Source organism: Aythya marila, assembly GCF_965140915.1.
Source record: "Aythya marila genome assembly, chromosome: 2".
In the NCBI taxonomy this organism is placed as follows: domain Eukaryota; kingdom Metazoa; phylum Chordata; class Aves; order Anseriformes; family Anatidae; genus Aythya; species Aythya marila.
The window spans coordinates 134,467,547-134,484,759 of NC_139043.1; the positions used below are offsets into that span (position 1 = coordinate 134,467,547).

A 17,213-nucleotide genomic window follows, 5' to 3' on the forward strand; every position below is an offset into this window, starting at 1 on the left:
ATGCACTTCCTGAAATGAGTATGAGGCTGCCTACATATATATATATTTAATTTTTTTTGTAGCCAAGTAGCTTGAAAGGAGAGGACACTGCAAAAGCTTGAAAATCCTTTAAGCATATCTCCACTCAATTTCTTCTAAAGCAGCATTAGGGGGCAAAAAATCTAATTTAAAACTAAGAAAGAAAGTAATGAAAAATACATCTTTTTCAAATTCAATATGTTTCAAGCCCCGCGAGATATCTAGGATAGTGCAGAGCTGGTGAAAAGACGTTGCTTGAATGCACTGTCAGCAGTAGCTCACTATTCCTTGCAACATCACTAAGGAACATGAGTTATTTTTGTTCTAATGGTGAGTGGGAAACTGAAGCAGAGAAGTTCTGTGATTTAGCCAAGCCCTGGGGAGCAAGGGGGGGACATCCAGCTCAGAAAGCCCGACGTGGTGGTTCCCAGCCCTGTGTCCTGCCATCCCTGCTCCTGGGCATTAAGAGCCGGTATAATCAGTGCTTCCCCAGTGATGGGTTAATCAGCCCTGAGACGAGGAGGCTGTCACACACGGACTTAACTGTGCAGCTGATGGGAAGCAGGAGAGGTTCGTGAAACGCCACCGGGCATGCGGTGAAGCCTGCTAGGACCCAGAGCCCAGCCTTGGGGCATCTACAGCAAAAGGAGGGACACCCAGGGGAGAGGGGGGTCAGCAGGACAGCCTCCATCCCAGGCACCCACCAGCAGGAGAGCCAAACATCAGCCAGCAGAAGGCAAGCAGGGGCAGTGCCTGCAAGAAGCAACATCCCTGGGGGGCTGAGGGTGCTATGGCCCTGTGGGAGTGTCCCCTGAGGCATGAGTCTCCAGCCACATACAGTGTCAGTGGGACATGGTGGGGTGCTGATGGCACCCCATGTAGGAGGTCCGAGCAGGCTCTGGAGAGGCAACTGATGGTAGACACCATCACTGACCTGTCCCACCCCATATGTTTGAAGTTAATTGGGCTCTTACAGGGCTGTGCTTTAATACCAAGGGGTGTCTTGCGGGTGGGGCTCAAGGGAATGGCCTCATATTGTGCCAGGGGAGGTTCAGGGTGGAAATGAGGAGACATTTCTGTCAGAAGGAGCAGTGAGGTGTTAGGACGGGTTGCCCAGGGAGGTGGTGGAGTCCCCGTCCCTGGGGGTGCTCAAGGAGAGGTTGGACGTGGTGCTTGGGGACACGGTTCAGTGGTGACACTGGTGTTAGGGTGATGGTTGCACCAAGTGACCTCGGAGATCTCCCCAGCCTCAATGACCGATCCCAATGCCTCCTGGGGCTGAGCTCCAACCCCAGCCACAGGCGGTGGGCGGCGGCCAGGGGCGGCGAGGCACACCCGTACCCCAAGGCATTGGGGGTGTGTGTGTGTGTGTAGGGACGGGGGTGGAGGGGGAGGCTGCAGAAGACCTCCCCCCGTCCCCACAGCCGGCCAGGCAGCCTCACAGCCACCCCCCGCCCAGGGGCGGCTGCGCCATGCCGCCCCTCCCCAGGCGGTGAGGTCGGAGCGGCGGGGAAGAAGGGAGGAGAGGGCGGCCCCCGCGGGGGGTCGTCGCCATGACGAGAGGCAGCGCCGCCGCCGCCGCTGTCCCTTCAGCACCGCGGCGGGAGGAGGAGGCGGCGATGGCGGGACGCGGGCGGGGGCCGTCAGGGCGCCGCGGCCGCTGAGGGAGCACGGTAGGGAGGGAGCCCCCATAATGGGGTTAATGGGGGCGGTGGGGACCGGGGGGGGAAGGAGAGGTGCGGGGGGTGAGGAGGGAGAGGGAGGTGTAGGGGGAAAGGGGGTGATAGGGGAAAGGGGCTGCGGGAGAGCGGGGCGCGGAGACAAAGGGGGAGCCCCGGGGGGCTTCGGTGGGAGAGGGAAGGGGAAGGGGAGGGAAGGGGGAGAGGGGGGGAAAGGGAAGGGGAAGGAGAGGGAGGAAAAAAAGGGAAATGCAAGGGGAGAAAGAGAGGGATGAATGAGAGAGAGACGGGGGGAGATGGAAGGAAGAGATGAAAGAAAAAGAGAAGGAGATGAAAGACAGATGAAAGAGGAGGAAAGAAGGAAGGAAGGAAAGAAAGATGGAGATGAAAGGAGAGGAAAAAGATAAAGATGAAGGGGAAGAAAGAAAAAAGATGAAAGAAAGAAAGAGAAAGAAAAAATGAAAGAAAGGAATGAAATGGAAGGAAGGAAGGAAGGAAGGAAGGAAGGAAGGAAGGAAGGAAGGAAGGAAGGAAGGAAGGAAGGAAGGAAGGAAGGAAGGAAGGAAGGAAGGAAGGAAGGAAGGAAGGGAGGAAGGAAGGAAATTAAAGAAAAAAGAAAAGGAAAGAAAGAAAAATAAAAGGAAAGAAAGAAAAAGAGAGAAAGAGAGAAAGAAAGAAAGAAAGAAAGAAAGAAAGAAAGAGAGAGAGAGAGAGAGAGAGAAAGAAAATAATAAGAGAGAAAGAAAATATCTGAGAAAGAAAGGAAGAATAAAAGAGAAAGTCAATGGGTGAACATGCTGTAGATTTGCCCATTCTGCTGATTTTTTTGTGCAATTGTATCCTAGGTTTTTACTCCCTGTACACCCCTGGAAGGAGCTCACTATGACAGGGCAGAGTCTGAAGGCTTTATCTGAGGCAAATTTCGAAGACAATGAGATCAGCATCAACGTTGGAGGCTTTAAGAAAAAGATGAGATCCAACACATTGCTAAGGTTCCCCGAGACCAGACTGGGCAAACTGCTGAGCTGCCACTCGAAGGAGTCGATACTGGAGCTCTGCGACGACTATGATGACACCAAGAACGAATTTTATTTTGACAGGAACCCTGAGCTCTTCCCTTACGTGTTACACTTTTATAACACTGGCAAGCTCCATGTGATGGGTGAACTCTGTGTGTTTTCTTTCAGCCAGGAGATTGAATACTGGGGAATCAATGAATTCTTTATAGACTCATGCTGCAGTTACAGCTACCATGGGAGGAAAATGGAGCCAGACCAAGAGAAATGGGAGGAACAAAGTGACCAGGAAAGTACCACATCGTCTTTTGATGAGATCTTGGCATTCTACAATGATGCCTCAAAGTTTGACAAACAACCCTTTGGAAACATCAGGAGGCAGCTCTGGCTGGCTTTGGATAACCCTGGCTACTCAGTCTTAAGCCGAATCTTCAGTGTCCTTTCAATAGTGGTGGTGCTGGGCTCCATCGTGACCATGTGCCTGAACAGCCTCCCAGACTTTCAGATTGTTGACAGCAACGGGACCCCCGAGGAGGACCCTCGCTTTGAAATCGTGGAACACTTTGGTATTGCATGGTTCACTTTTGAACTGGTGGCGAGATTTGCAGTAGCTCCTGACTTTTTAAAATTTTTCAAGCATGCCCTGAATTTGATTGACCTAATGTCTATCCTACCGTTTTATATTACCTTAATTGTCAACTTGGTGGTGGAAAGTAGTCCGACCTTGGCAAATTTAGGCAGGGTTGCACAAGTCCTGAGACTCATGAGGATCTTTCGCATCTTAAAGCTTGCTAGACACTCAACAGGTCTCAGGTCTCTTGGAGCCACCCTGAAGTATAGCTACAGAGAGGTAGGGCTTCTTTTACTTTACCTCTCTGTTGGCATCTCCATTTTCTCAGTCGTGGCTTACACCATTGAAAAAGAAGAGAACGAGGGGTTAGCCACCATCCCTGCTTGCTGGTGGTGGGCTACGGTTAGCATGACCACGGTTGGCTACGGGGATGTTGTGCCAGGGAGCACTGCTGGCAAGTTGACGGCATCTGCATGCATCCTAGCCGGCATCCTAGTGGTAGTGCTTCCCATTACACTGATCTTCAATAAATTCTCCCACTTCTACAGGCGTCAGAAGCAGTTAGAGAGTGCCATGAGAAGCTGTGATTTTGGCGATGGCATGAAAGAAGTTCCATCGGTCAATTTAAGGGACTACTATGCTTATAAAGTTAAATCCCTTATGGCCAGTCTTACCAATATGAGCAGGAGTACCCCCAGTGAGCTGAGCCTGAACGATTCACTGCATTAGTGTACAAGTTTGACAGCAGTTTGCATGAGAGCTATCAAGAGCTATGTTTATGAATGTTTTCCTATTTGTCCTTTTTTTTTTTTTTTTTTTTCCCTAGAGGGTAATGTTGCTGACACTGCACTAACTTTGCACTTGAGAAACTAAAGAAATTTATATTACAAGTTGACAGTTTGCACATCCTCATCCTGTTGCATCGGTACTGAATGCTGACCTTTTCATACAAGTGTTACCACTGCCATGGCATTAGTGCTAGCAGTATAGTGATGATTTGCTACTTTGTGCACTTCCTCATTTGAGCAGAGAAATGAGCGTACCCGAGTGGAATAAAAATTCTCAGCTGTGAAACTAGGGATGAACAAATCACCTATCACCTATACTGGTATCTGTACTAGTTCAAGACCATCACGAGGAAAGTGCAGGACTTCTGATGCATTTTATAACCATTTTTAAAGAATCACCTGTGAATCACTGACATGGGAACACTTTTCCCCTTCTTTCTGACTGGTAATTCTGCTCGTCATGTGTCTGAACACACCTCTGAGCTTCACATTTCAGTGGAAGTTTGCTTACTCTTTAGCACACATGTTAAAAACTGGGTGTTCTTGTTTTGAAATGCTGTGTACAGTAGTACTTTTTAGAAGCTCCTCAGCATAGACCTACCTCTGTTTCCAACATTAGGTCAACACCGAGCCCTCTGGAGAAGCCCAACCCTCATTTTCAGATAGCTGCATATTCAAAGACTTCCTCAAGTGACTGTAGGTGCGGAGGGGCATGAAGACATCTCAGGTTTCTCTTTTCAGAGGGCATGTGCTCACCACTTGGTTCCAGTGAAATGCTCTGCGTTTCAGCCCATCAAAATGGTTCTGAGATTAGCCACACAAAAACGTGGGTTTTCAACAATTAGGAGCTCCAGTGGAAAATCTGGATTTGTTTAATGAAGAGAAATATTCCCACATGAACAGTACAGGCAGCATTTTAGGAACTGACATTCATATACTGCAAAAAGACTAATTATAAAGTTGCCATATGTGATGCCGAGATACAAAATCTAATTTTATCAGGAAAGCTTGAAAGCAGGTGTTGATGGCAGCCAATTCCATTACGCTTTCTGCCAAGGAAACTCTAAGGGGGAAAAAAAATACCCTGCAAGTCACATTTTCCCTCTGAAAAGAACTCACAAGTTACAGCTAAGACTGTAAGGGCCTAAGAAAAGAACAGATACAGAAAAAGAGCTTAATACTGCACTCACTGTGGGCAGATCCTCCCACCCGGTTTTGTGACGTAGCCGGTTTAAATCCTCTCAAGGGCTGGCCTGTACTTTTTCAAGTCTTTTTCTTCTAAGAGAGCAGATCGTCTGGGTTCTCAAGAGTAACCATGAATCTGCATAAACTTATTTTTTGAGTGATCAGCCTTTTCCCTTACGTAATTGTACAGAGATCAAACACTTGTAGCCAGCGGGTAGAGCCTTCAGATTGCTGGTGTGAGCTCTGCTATGAAACAAACTCCTGGCACTCAGAGGGCAGAGCGGCATTTCTTTTCAAGTCCTGCAATTTTTCTGCCTCATTTATTACACATTTTGCTACTTTTTTATTTATATTTTTTCTTGTGAAGACTAGAGATGTTCAGAAAAATTAAAACTGGTTAGGACAGAAAATACTAGAGCTAAATTAGTCCTGTTTGGAAGCCTGTGCTTACATACCATAACAAGGAGTGGCACCCAAATTAAAGCCACCCAACTGGCAGAATAAAGCAAATATGGTATGGATACATCCTTTTTTTGGACTGTTAAAGGTTGCTGTCTGGTCTGGATCTTTTGGTGGTGGTCTTGTATCAGCTCCACCTAAAACCAAAAAGCCAAGCACCCAGGATCAGATTCCAGTGATCTGTCAAAGGATACGCAATGGGAAATAACTTACACCTCACCCTTCTCTCCCCAAAAAATTCCCTTTGAACACCCTCCCCGGAGGTCAGCAAGCCAGGAATTGTGAGGAAAACAGGTCCCTTCTAGACTTACCAAAATAAAATGTGAACAGATTTCAGCACAGCCTGTACAAGCCGTGAAGTCAGTAGGCAAAAAGTTGCTCGGTATCTCCAAACGTCAAAAAGCCTTATACATGGCCCTGAAGATTGACTTGGATAACACAAATTAGGCATTCAAACTTGAGGTTTTTGGCTAAGATTTCTTACTTCTGGAAGGCTGGTTCAAGTTCTGTACTGGGTCTTCACAGGCACAAATACAATTGTCTCGTCCCTTCTTCGTATTGCATGAGTCTAAACTATCATACACCTACAAATACCCACCCATAACATGGCACAGCACCTGTTGGATTGAAACTCTGTGAAAGAAACAAGAGAAGGAAGAGAAGGGTTTGTGTAGCACATCCACCCACTCCAGGCAGGTTAAATACTGCCAGGGAGGCAAAATCTCCCATTGGTGTTGAGACCAACACGGCCCCCATCGGGTCTGTTGCTTCGGGGCCTGCAGAGAACCTCGCTAAGGTTCTCTAAACCCTAAGCAGTGGGTTTATCTCAGTTTCACGAGCAGTAGATTCACGGAGTCCAAAACCAGTGACTTTCAGGGAAGTTATTTGAGGAGACCTGTAAACTTGCCAAAGAGTCACAAATTTCCTCAGCTGTTGTGAGTTTAGCATTGCACAGGTTGATTCCAAACTTTGCAACACATCATTTCAATAACCTATAGCTTATCTTATGTTCTAGATTTATTACTCGTAGGGCTGATGCTCTGTCATTTCTGCAAGTATTGAATGGAATGTGTCCAAATTGCGTTTTACTAAAGAAAATGAAATACCCCAAGGAATTATGACTTTTATTGTACTGGTTGAAAGGAATTTTCATTATTGCTTTTTTATATAAGTGCTTTGGATCAAAGACACTAAATAAATAAAGTACTGAAATTTAATATGTTCTCATTATCATGACAATGACTTTATGCAGGACGCAGGAATTCCCTTCATAAACTTAACCAGCTCCATGTTAGAAGTAGTCAGACGTCGCTCCCACTACTCTGGAAGTGCATTCCAGAGCCGTGCTGCTCTCCAAGGCTTGTGCAACTTTTAGCATAATTTTATTAAGAGCTGCTTTATATGAGGCCTTTCTCATGCCAGCACTCTTCTGTAGCTTAAATAATTCCTCTTCCTCCTAGTGGTTGCACGCGTGATGTATAGATAGACAGCCATCAGATGCACTTACAGGCTTATTTTCTGGGGGTGATACCTGCCAAGATCCTTTTAGCTTTCTTTTTGCAAGCCTCCTTCCTCTGATTATCCTAGGGGATGTAGCTTTTTTTTTTCTTTTTTCTTTTTTTTTTTTTTTTTCTGCCTTACTTCTGCTTAGATTTAATCTGAGCTGGCACTGCACAGCATTGTATCTTGAATGAGATCACTTTATACACCACTATCAATATTTGCTTAGGCTAACAGATTTTTTTCACTGAGGAGGATGACAATTATTCTGAGTAAAGTAATGTCGTTGTCTTAACTCACCAAAATTACCTAGGTGCTAGGTCCAAAATTATGAGGCCCATCCTTCCTGCCATTTTATGAATTAACCTATTGCCAGTGCTTAGTCCAGTCTGTGGTGGAAGTCTTCATTTCTTATTAAACAGAAAAATTTTTATATTTTAAGGAAGACTTCAATATCTCAAAAGCTTTTATGAGAAGAGGAGTGCTTTTTGAGTAACCAGTACTTGCCCCAGGCATTTTAAATCACTGGTTTGTAAGAGCAGGGCATGTTCAGGTATAAAACTACAGGTCAGAATCAAAGTATTGGTGGACTAATTGGCAACTTTCTCCAGTATCTGAAACTTGAACATCATTGTGGTCAACAACCCGCTTACTGTGGGTGTGCAGTTTAGTGAAAACGTTGCTCGTGGCATGTGCTCCTCCTGCCTGTTGATGGTCACCTGCCTGGCAGCAGTGAAAGTGCTGCTACTGCTCTCCTTGGGCTGAAAGTCCCGAAGTGCTTAAATGAGGATTATGGTAATATTCCAAATGAAGACACTTACTTTATTGCCAGGAATGAACTGTTAGAGAATCTTGATTTCTCGTACAAACCTAGGCTATCATTCAGAGATGTCCCCGAGAAGCAATATGTTGCGTTATTTTCCCGAGATGTAAAATCTATACATAGATTGTGATTAAGCTTTTTATGTGTGTTCGGATTTTGTATTACTGCCTGTTTTACGATTCACATACTTCCATCACTTGCAAATTCTCTCTCCCTGCAGACTACCTTACCCACTTTGAAAGCAGACTGTCTTTTCTTCACATAGCACAGCATGGTCTACTTCACAAGGAAAACTTAAGAACAAAGAACTTTGCATTTAATTTTCCAACTTGAATACCTTCAGTATGGGTACCCATTTTTTTGTACAGGACTTTATGAGATGGCAGCAAACTACAGTATCTGGTGCTCTTTGTACTGCGTTTCTTGTCCCCCTAGTGTGCTACTCACTTGAGATCTCAGCATTGTGCCACCACATGGAAATTAAATGCAAAAAATATGTATATTAACACAGAGATGAAGACTTTATTTACATTTCAGGACATTGTTAGTATATATTATAATAAAAGAGAAGCCTTCATTTTCTTGTTTTCAGGTTTATTTTAAATACAGACATCAAGCTAAATTTCTACTTCATAAATGCAGTAAATTGGGGGGAGGGAGGGGATTGAAACACATTTTTTAGATGAGCAAATAGCACGAGCTTCTTGCTCTCTACCTCACAGATTAGGGACTAAGCAGCATACCAACAGCACTTGTAGGTGCTAAATCAATTTGACACGACCTTTCAACTCTTCCAAACCAAGCCCTGTCCTCGGAGGCCCCAGCTGTGCACATACAAGCAGGAGGAAGCCCCTGGAGTAACTGCTCTTGCTCGTATCCTGTGGTGAGGTGTTGTACCAAAACTAGTCTTTTCTTATAATTTTCATTTTTTTGTTTTTGTTTTCTCCCCAATTTATGCACCTGGCTTCCTCCTTAGTTACACCAGAAATTAATTTTAACTCCTGTAACTTATTTTTAAGCTGCCCCACTATTTAGGCAGAGCTAGAACAGTATTCCTATCTGGTTTCTGAAGCATCTTTTACAGAGAGGCAATACATTACTCAAAGCACCAGTTCTCCACCCACTTGATTCGCGGTCATAATGGATTTGCAACTGAGCAACTGCTGAGCTTGTATCGCCCTCATCAAGGTTTGTTAATCCCTTCACCTCTCGTGCATAAAGGGATGGGTCATCAGCTGGAAGAGGCAACCTCCAAGCAGTCTCAAAAGTATTTCCCAAAATAGCGCGATGCTGCTGGCCAAGGTCTGGCTCTGGTGCTTATTTCTGCTCCTAGTACAGCAAATGGGGAATCATCTCAGCCTCTGGTTGAGAGTCAGACTGACCTCCCACTAGACAAGGAGCAATTTGTTTGCCTGACATCATCTCACCCCTTTCACACAACCCTAAATCATGGAAGTCTTCGCTTTGATAAACGCATGCAGCTGGCTGGAGGAGGCAGCGGCACGCAGCCAACCCTTCAACTTCACAGAAGCGTGGAAGAAACATCAGCACCTCCAGCTCTTCTTCCTTCCAAGGTACAAGCGGGGTTTGGCTTCTCACTGAACCCTATTCAGAGATAAACAGGGCTCAGTTGTTTTTTTTTCAGGGATTTGACAAATTCTGCTACAAACCTGCTGATTTGTTCTACTAAGAGTGCTGCTCACTTGCAGATACCCAGGCCAGTATCTCTTGGTGGTCACCACCAGTGCAGGTGCTCTGCGTGGTGCACGAGTCTGTATTTCTGAGCAGACTGATCCACCGCTCGCACTGCTGGCCTTCAGAGGAATTGTAATCACATTTGGAAGGTTGGTGATGCTCTAAAGTCACGGTTGGCTTACCAGCAGCCACTGCTCTCCCCACTGTAAGCCCTGCCCTCTGGATTCACCCTCTCTATCCATGACGTGGCCGTGCCTGCAGCCCCCCGGCGTGTGACAGAGGGGTGATGTGGTGGGGTCAGGTCAAAGCACAGCAAAGCGAGCGGTTAGAGCTCCTGATTTAGGAATACGAATCCCTCCAACTTCCAGTGGAAATCCTCCTCCTGCATAACCGTGCTATTTTTGAAACTCACAGCCTGTCCCATTCCAGGTCATGTTCTGAACATTTATAACTCAGCACAGACCCGTTAATGACCAGCCTTTTAATTACCAAGTACGTTCTAATTCGTTTCCATTGTACCAGCACCTAAGCACCCCAGATCTTGAGCCAATGCTCCTGTACGTTGGGTTTTCCAAGCATGGCAAAAGATCACACACCGAAAACATAATTTACTTTTAGGAAAAGCCCATTCATTGTGTTGCTTTACTCTTCCTTCTTCCCAAAGCAAGGCACAGCTTCTGACTGTCACAGAATCACAGAATCACAGAATTTCTAGGTTGGAAGAGACCTCAAGGTCATCGAGTCCAACCTTCAACCTAACGCTAACAGCCCTCCACTAAACCATATCCCTAAGCTCTACATCTAAACGTCTTTTGAAGACTTCCAGGGATGGTGACTCCACCACTTCCCTGGGCAGCCTGTTCCAGTGCCTCACAACCCTTTCAGTGAAGAAGTTCTTCCTAACATCTAGCCTAAAACTCCCCTGGCTCAACTTAAACCCATTCCCCCTCGTCCTGTCACCAGGCACGTGGGAGAACAGGCCAACCCCCACCTCGCTACAGCCTCCCTTGAGGTACTTAAAAAGAGCGATAAGGTCGCCCCTGAGCCTCCTCTTCTCCAGGCTGAACAAGCCCAGCTCCCTCAGCCGCTCCTCGTAGGACTTGTTCTCCAGGCCCCTCACCAGCTTCGTCGCCCTTCTCTGGACCCGCTCAAGCACCTCGATGTCCTTCTTGTAGCGAGGGGCCCAAAACTGAACACAGTACTCGAGGTGCGGCCTCACCAGAGCTGAGTACAGGGGGACGATCACCTCCCTAGCCCTGCTGGTCACGCTGTTCCTGATACAAGCCAGGATGCCGTTGGCCTTCTTGGCCACCTGAGCACACTGCTGGCTCATATTCAGCCGACTGTCCACCATCACTCCCAGGTCCTTCTCTGCCTGGCAGCTTTCCAACCATTCCTCTCCCAGCCTGTAGCTCTGCTTGGGGTTATTGCGCCCCAGGTGCAGGACCCGGCACTTGGCCTTGTTGAACTTCATGCAGTTGACCTCAGCCCATCGGTGCAGCCTATCCAGATCCTCCTGCAGAGCTTTCCTACCCTCAAGCAGATCGACACACGCACCTAACTTGGTGTCATCTGCAAACTTACTGAGGGTGCACTCGATGCCCTCGTCCAGATCATCGATGAAGATATTAAAGAGGACCGGCCCCAGCACCGAGCCCTGGGGGACGCCGCTAGTGACTGGCCTCCAACTGGACTTGGCTCCATTCACCACGACTCTTTGGGCCCGGCTATCCAGCCAGTTTCTAACCCAACGAAGCGTGCGCCAGTCCAAGCCAAGAGCAGCCAGTTTCTTGAGGAGAATGCTGTGGGAGACGGTGTCAAAAGCCTTGCAGAAGTCAAGGTAGACCACATCCACAGCCTTTCCCTCATCCACCCAGCGCGTCACTCTGTCATAGAAGGAGATCAGGTTCGTCAGGCATGACCTGCCTTTCATAAAGCCATGCTGACTGGGCCTGATCGCCTGCTTGCCCTGCAAGTGCTGCATGATGACTCTCAGGAGGATCTGTTCCATGAGCTTCCCTGGCACTGAGGTCAAACTGACAGGCCTGTAGTTTCCCGGGTCTGCCCTCCGGCCCTTCTTGTAGATGGGCGTCACGTTTGCTAGCCGCCAGTCGATTGGGACCTCCCCCGATAGCCAGGACTGTTGATAAATGATGGACAGTGGCTTGGCCAGCTCCTCTGCGAGTTCCCTCAGTACCCTTGGGTGGATCCCATCCGGCCCCATCGACTTGTGCACATCTAAGTGCCGTAGCAGGTCACCAACCAGTTCTTCATGGATAATGAGGGCCACTTCCTGCTCCTCATCCCCTTCCACCAGCTCAGGGTACTGAGTATCCAGAGAACAACCAGTATTGCCGCTAAAGACTGAGGCAAAGAAGGCATTGAGCACCTCCGCCTTTTCCTCATCTCTTGTAACTAAGTTTCCCCCCGCATCCAGTAAAGGATGGAGATTCTCCTTAGTCCTCCTTTTTGTGTTGATGTATTTATAGAAACGTTTTTTGTTATCTTTAACGGCAGTAGCCAGATTGAGCTCCAGATGAGCTTTGGCCTTCCTAATTTTGTCCCTGCACAGCCTCGCTACTTCTTTAAAGTCCTCCTTAGTGGCATGCCCACTTTTCCAAAGCTTATAAACCCTCTTTTTCCTCCTAAGATCAAGCCACAATTCTCTGTTGAGCCAGGCCGGTCTTCTTCCCCGCCAGCTCGTCTTTGGGCACGTGGGAACAGACCGTTCCTGCGCCATTAAGACTTCCCTCTTGAAGAGCGCCCAGCCTTCCTGGACCCCTCTGCCCTTCAGAACCGCCTCCCAAGGGACTCCACCAACCAGTGTCCTGAGCAGAAAGGTCTGTCGGTACAGACCTTTCTGAACTTCTTGATGCCCACCTGAAAGGGGCCCCAGATGCGTTTTACCCTGGTGCAGTGCTGTATTCATTGCAGGAGCACGCCTTGCAGAAAGCTGAAAGCTGGAAAGAGGCTGGCGATGCTCGCATGCACCTGCAGGAAGAGCGGGGTCATTGCCACCTGATTCCCCCACTACGATGCCCTCTTGCAGCACCAGCCAACAGGAAAGGCCTGCACCACCACAAAAACATCGCAAACTGCCCAAATCACCAACCCCCTACGTTCAGCCAGAAGGTGAGCTACCTACGGGGCTGGACAATTGCTTTTATACTCCTTGAGGGTGAGGACCTCTGACAGACACAGACCATGTAGCAGCAGCACCCCCAACTCCTGCAGCTCCTCTGTGGGCATGGTCCAGAGCCCTGAGCCCTGGACCATCCATCCTATACATTGAAAATAAAAAATAAAAAGAAAGAAAAAAAAAAGAAAGAAAAAAAAAAAGAAAGAAAAAAAAAAGAAGAAGAAAAAAAGAAAAAAAAAAAAAAGAAAGAAAAAGAAGAAGAAAAAAAAAAGAAAATAAACCTGAATGGAAGCAGCTTGAGGAGGGTTTGGTCTTTCCCTACTAGGTGCACGGGACAGCTGTGTCTCACAATTTAATTCAAAGATCTGGATACAAACATCCGAGACCAGCTTTCTGAAATTTAGGATCCCACATGTGAAAGCAGAGCCAGAGGTGCAAGGATACCCTTCCCTCGCTCATGCCAGCAACAGGGAGCTCTAAACGTGAAGGTGGCAGCCTCACAATATTTTGGGGGATGCAAGTTAGCCTCTGTTGCTCGCTGTGATGAGGGAACCCAGTAGTTTGGGGGGTCTGCAGCACTGCACACGTTCAATCCTGAGCAGCCTCGTTTCCACTGAACAGTACAGAAGGCGGAAGATGGCTCAGGAACACGAGAGTAATCTCTTCTTAAACATGACTTAATCACCGATCCTTGTTCTGGAGCAAAGAGCTGAACTAAACACTTCGTCTCAGCACGTCTGTCTACAAAATAAATTATTAGTCAAACACTTTGCTAATAAGACTCCCTCCTACTTCAGCGGCACGGTAAGGCCTAACTATTGTGCTTTTTGTGGAGGCAGTAGCTGAAGATAAGTGCTATGAGATGTATAAAAATTATGTCAGTCGATAGGCTGAATAAATCAATGTTAACCACATTTGAAAGGCTTTGAAATTGTACTCGCTCTTGGATAAATTTGCATTAAGTCTTGGGATGTGGGGCTACTGGTCCTATGATTGGAGAAATTCTCAGTCCTTTATTTATCCCAATAATCATATACTTGAGGGCTACTTAAACAAAACACAACTACACTAAACAGGAGACATAGGTTGCTTGAATCAAACACAACATTATTGCCATTGATTTCAGACACACGAAATTGTGGACTACAAATGACCCCAAAAGCTAATGGGCTTGTATGAAAGCCGAGCAGTCGGTGCTGGCTGCGCTTCCTTGGCAGTAAGAGGTTGCTGAAAAAACCCAAGAGATGCGGAGTCCACCAGCCCTTTCTAGCACAAACCCATAGGGGGCTACCAAATCCCTTCTGGATGCATTAGGGTTTCTAATGGGATCAAAGGGATTCTTGGAATACGAGCAGCATTTCAGAAGTACAGCTGTATTTATTGAAATACAGCACCAGTACTTACTGCATCCGAGACTTCTGCTTACTTTTCAGAGGTAAATCGGATTTGGGTTATAATTAATTAGGTGTGTGCATAAATCAGTACAGCGTTGAATATTCATCCAGTCACCCTGCTATTTTCTGGAGGCTCTCAAGAACTTTATTCTGCAAAGATCAACTAACAGAAAAAAGAATAAAACAGGATTTTAAGAGACTCAGAAGTTATTTTATTGACTGCATTTATAAGTACAGAGTTTTGTTTGTTTCTGCGTTTTTTAATGCAAAGCACTTGAGAAAATCCGTCCTTCTTCCACAGTTTCAGCAGGGAAAGGGTATGTGGCAAATAAATACGACTTATCTACAAGCCGAATTAAGGCCCACATTTTAAAAAGAATCGCATGCTTTTGGATATGGTTGCTAAGAAAAATGGTAACTCTACTTAATCCTTCTTCAAATAATCTCTGACCTACATAATCTCTGGACTATGACACCTGTTTTCATGTGCTGTGAGAGATCAAAAGGACACCTCTTGCTGTTAAGTCTGTATACCCAATTGTACTGTAATAAAAATGAAATATCAATTGATGCATCACACTAAAGGCTTAGCGTCAGATAAATCAAATCAAAAGCTTTTGGTCTTCCTCTTTGATGTGTTTGCTGTGCGTTTTTCCTTAACAGTAACCATGCAGGCTTTGGAAGTCCAGGAGAAGTGCAAAGCAGCAGAAAAATCTCAAGAGGGAAAGGCGTCGAGCCGTAAATATCCAAGGGCCAGAGACGTGGAGTGACCAGAAGCGAGCGAAGGAATGAGCTGGGGGCAGAGGGTGTGTGTTTGTGTGTGTGTGTGTGTGCACACCTGTGTACAGAGAGAGAAGGGTTACATCGATTACACCGGGCAGCTCCAAATATTGTCTTTGAGGGGAGAAACGTGATTAGGGGGCTGTGTTTCCCTTTGGGAGAGAAACACGTTGTAGGGTAGGGTAAGGAACTGATCCGTACTTGATTCACAAGGAACTTTTCCCTTTCCAAAGATTAAACATCATTTTCTAACACCTTTGACAATCGTGTGGGCTTACCGACATCTGCACCAGGCCAGGTTGAAGCCCGGCCACCAAAATTGCATCAAAAGCCACTTGCCACCACAGCAGGGATGTGCTCACCCTAGGATGGTGAGCTGGCTCTTACAAGGCCTCCCTGACCACGGCATTGGGTTTGAACACAGAGAGAGAGAAAGAAAGGAAGAGCAAGAACCATCCCTTCAGTGCCTTCAATTGTTTTTCTGTTTTGTTCCCCCCCCCACGGTTTATTTACTTGCCATCGTTATGGCGTGTTTTCATTTATAAATTAAAACCAAAAAACAACACTATCTGTACAAGTGGCAACTGAATAATAAAACACAGACACAAAAAAACCAACAAACATTAATGGAAGCAAGTCAGAGGTGAAACACTGATGTGGAGCAGCAAGTTACATAGATGCTGATGTCGGCCAATGTTTTCTTTTTCCTAATATCCATAGTTAGCCTTGGAAGAAACCTGGCCAGGTGCAAATGCCATATGCTTTTTCTTCTGTCCCCAAATAATTTTTTTTCTTCCCATTTTTATGACAAATCGAGTTATCTCCTCTAACCTGGAAGACTCTCTAAGGCTTGAAGAAACTAACAATGAGTCTACACAGAGGAATTTGTAAAGCAAACAACGGAAAGAAGCACTTAGTGCCTATTCAGTCTGGGACTAACAAATACTCTTAAAAAAAGAGTCTTGATTAGGATCTGAACACACCACATTTTCATAATGGGAAAATAGGGCAGCTGAGATTTTGCTTCAATGATCTCTGGTCAATAAGGAAAAGCATAAATGTTGTTGCTGGCATTGGTGGGACAACATCCCAAAAACAGTAACACCCACACTTGTCTTCCTGAGCAGGGGGAAGGGGAGAAGCAAACCAGGAGGAATTAATGAGTACTTTAAGTACTCTAACAAAGGAAAACAAGAAACAGATGAGGCACACCATGTAAATAGGAATCCCTTTCCATGTGGAATACACTAAAACAATAAAAAGAAAACAGGTTTGTGAAGAAAATGTATTTTACAACAAACTTAACGGGGCAAATCGCCGTGTACAACATAACGCCCTTACACTGGGCCATCGCTGTAATTTTGCCTTTCCCAAAGAGGATTGCAATGCTACAACACCTGGTACAAAGCACTGGCAGGAAACATCACCCGCTAGCCAGGACTTGTCCCCTCCAAGGTTTTCATTGGCAATAGCGGACATAACCCTGTCACACCACAGCCTGGCACAGAAAATGCCCTAAACCAATTTCCCGACTCGCTGTACATTAGATAACACCCATTTTGCCTTCTGAAGTACAGAAAGAAACACCACAGTAAGACGGAGCCCTGAATATTTACAAATGCAAAGAAATAAAGGCTTCCACATGTTATAAGGTCTTTTTAATTAGTTTTATAACCAGGAGTACAATTTAAAAAAGAAAACGCAACCTTCATCATTTGATAAAACAGCGTGCACACGAAGTGCTGTACAGGGTTTGTACAGAATACATTCCACTTAGAAGCACCAATGCCTGTTAATAGTGACTAATGCTATCTCGTGGACCTGTGCATTGATTCATTCATCATCAGCCACTCCTGTATTTGGAAGTTCAACACCGTGCAGATGGACACAGCCTGAGCCACTGTACGCTCCCCTCTGAATAGACCTGGGCAAATACAGGCAAGCTAGTATTTACTGTGGATCAACAACTATAATATCCAATAACCACCAGATTAATTACGATTAGCAGTAGAATTTTGTCACTTCAAAGATAGTGTGGCTGTCCAAGGAGTTTTATTCACGAGTCCCTTATACTAAAGGGTCTTTTGGGGCAAATTCCCGGAGAAGAATAATTAAAGAAAAAAATCAGAAAAGACATAGGGTATGGAATCAAAATTGAGTTATTGA

The 17,213-nt window shown here is 46.0% G+C and overlaps 1 protein-coding gene across 1 annotated transcript; it reads left to right on the forward strand.

Moving 5' to 3' along the window:
- Nucleotides 1-2,567: 2,567 nt before the first annotated feature.
- On the forward strand, nt 2,568-4,373 carry KCNS2 (potassium voltage-gated channel modifier subfamily S member 2). Its single transcript, XM_082752471.1, has one exon. It carries the CDS (start codon nt 2,580-2,582, stop codon nt 4,011-4,013), a length of 1,434 nt encoding a protein of 477 aa, XP_082608597.1. The 5' UTR covers nt 2,568-2,579; the 3' UTR covers nt 4,014-4,373.
- Nucleotides 4,374-17,213: the final 12,840 nt, after the last annotated feature.

What these genes read in the sequence shown, in the direction of transcription:
- KCNS2 (XM_082752471.1), top strand. Translation starts at nt 2,580, where the DNA reads ATGACAGGGCAGAGTCTGAAGGCTTTATCTGAGGCAAATTTCGAAGAC.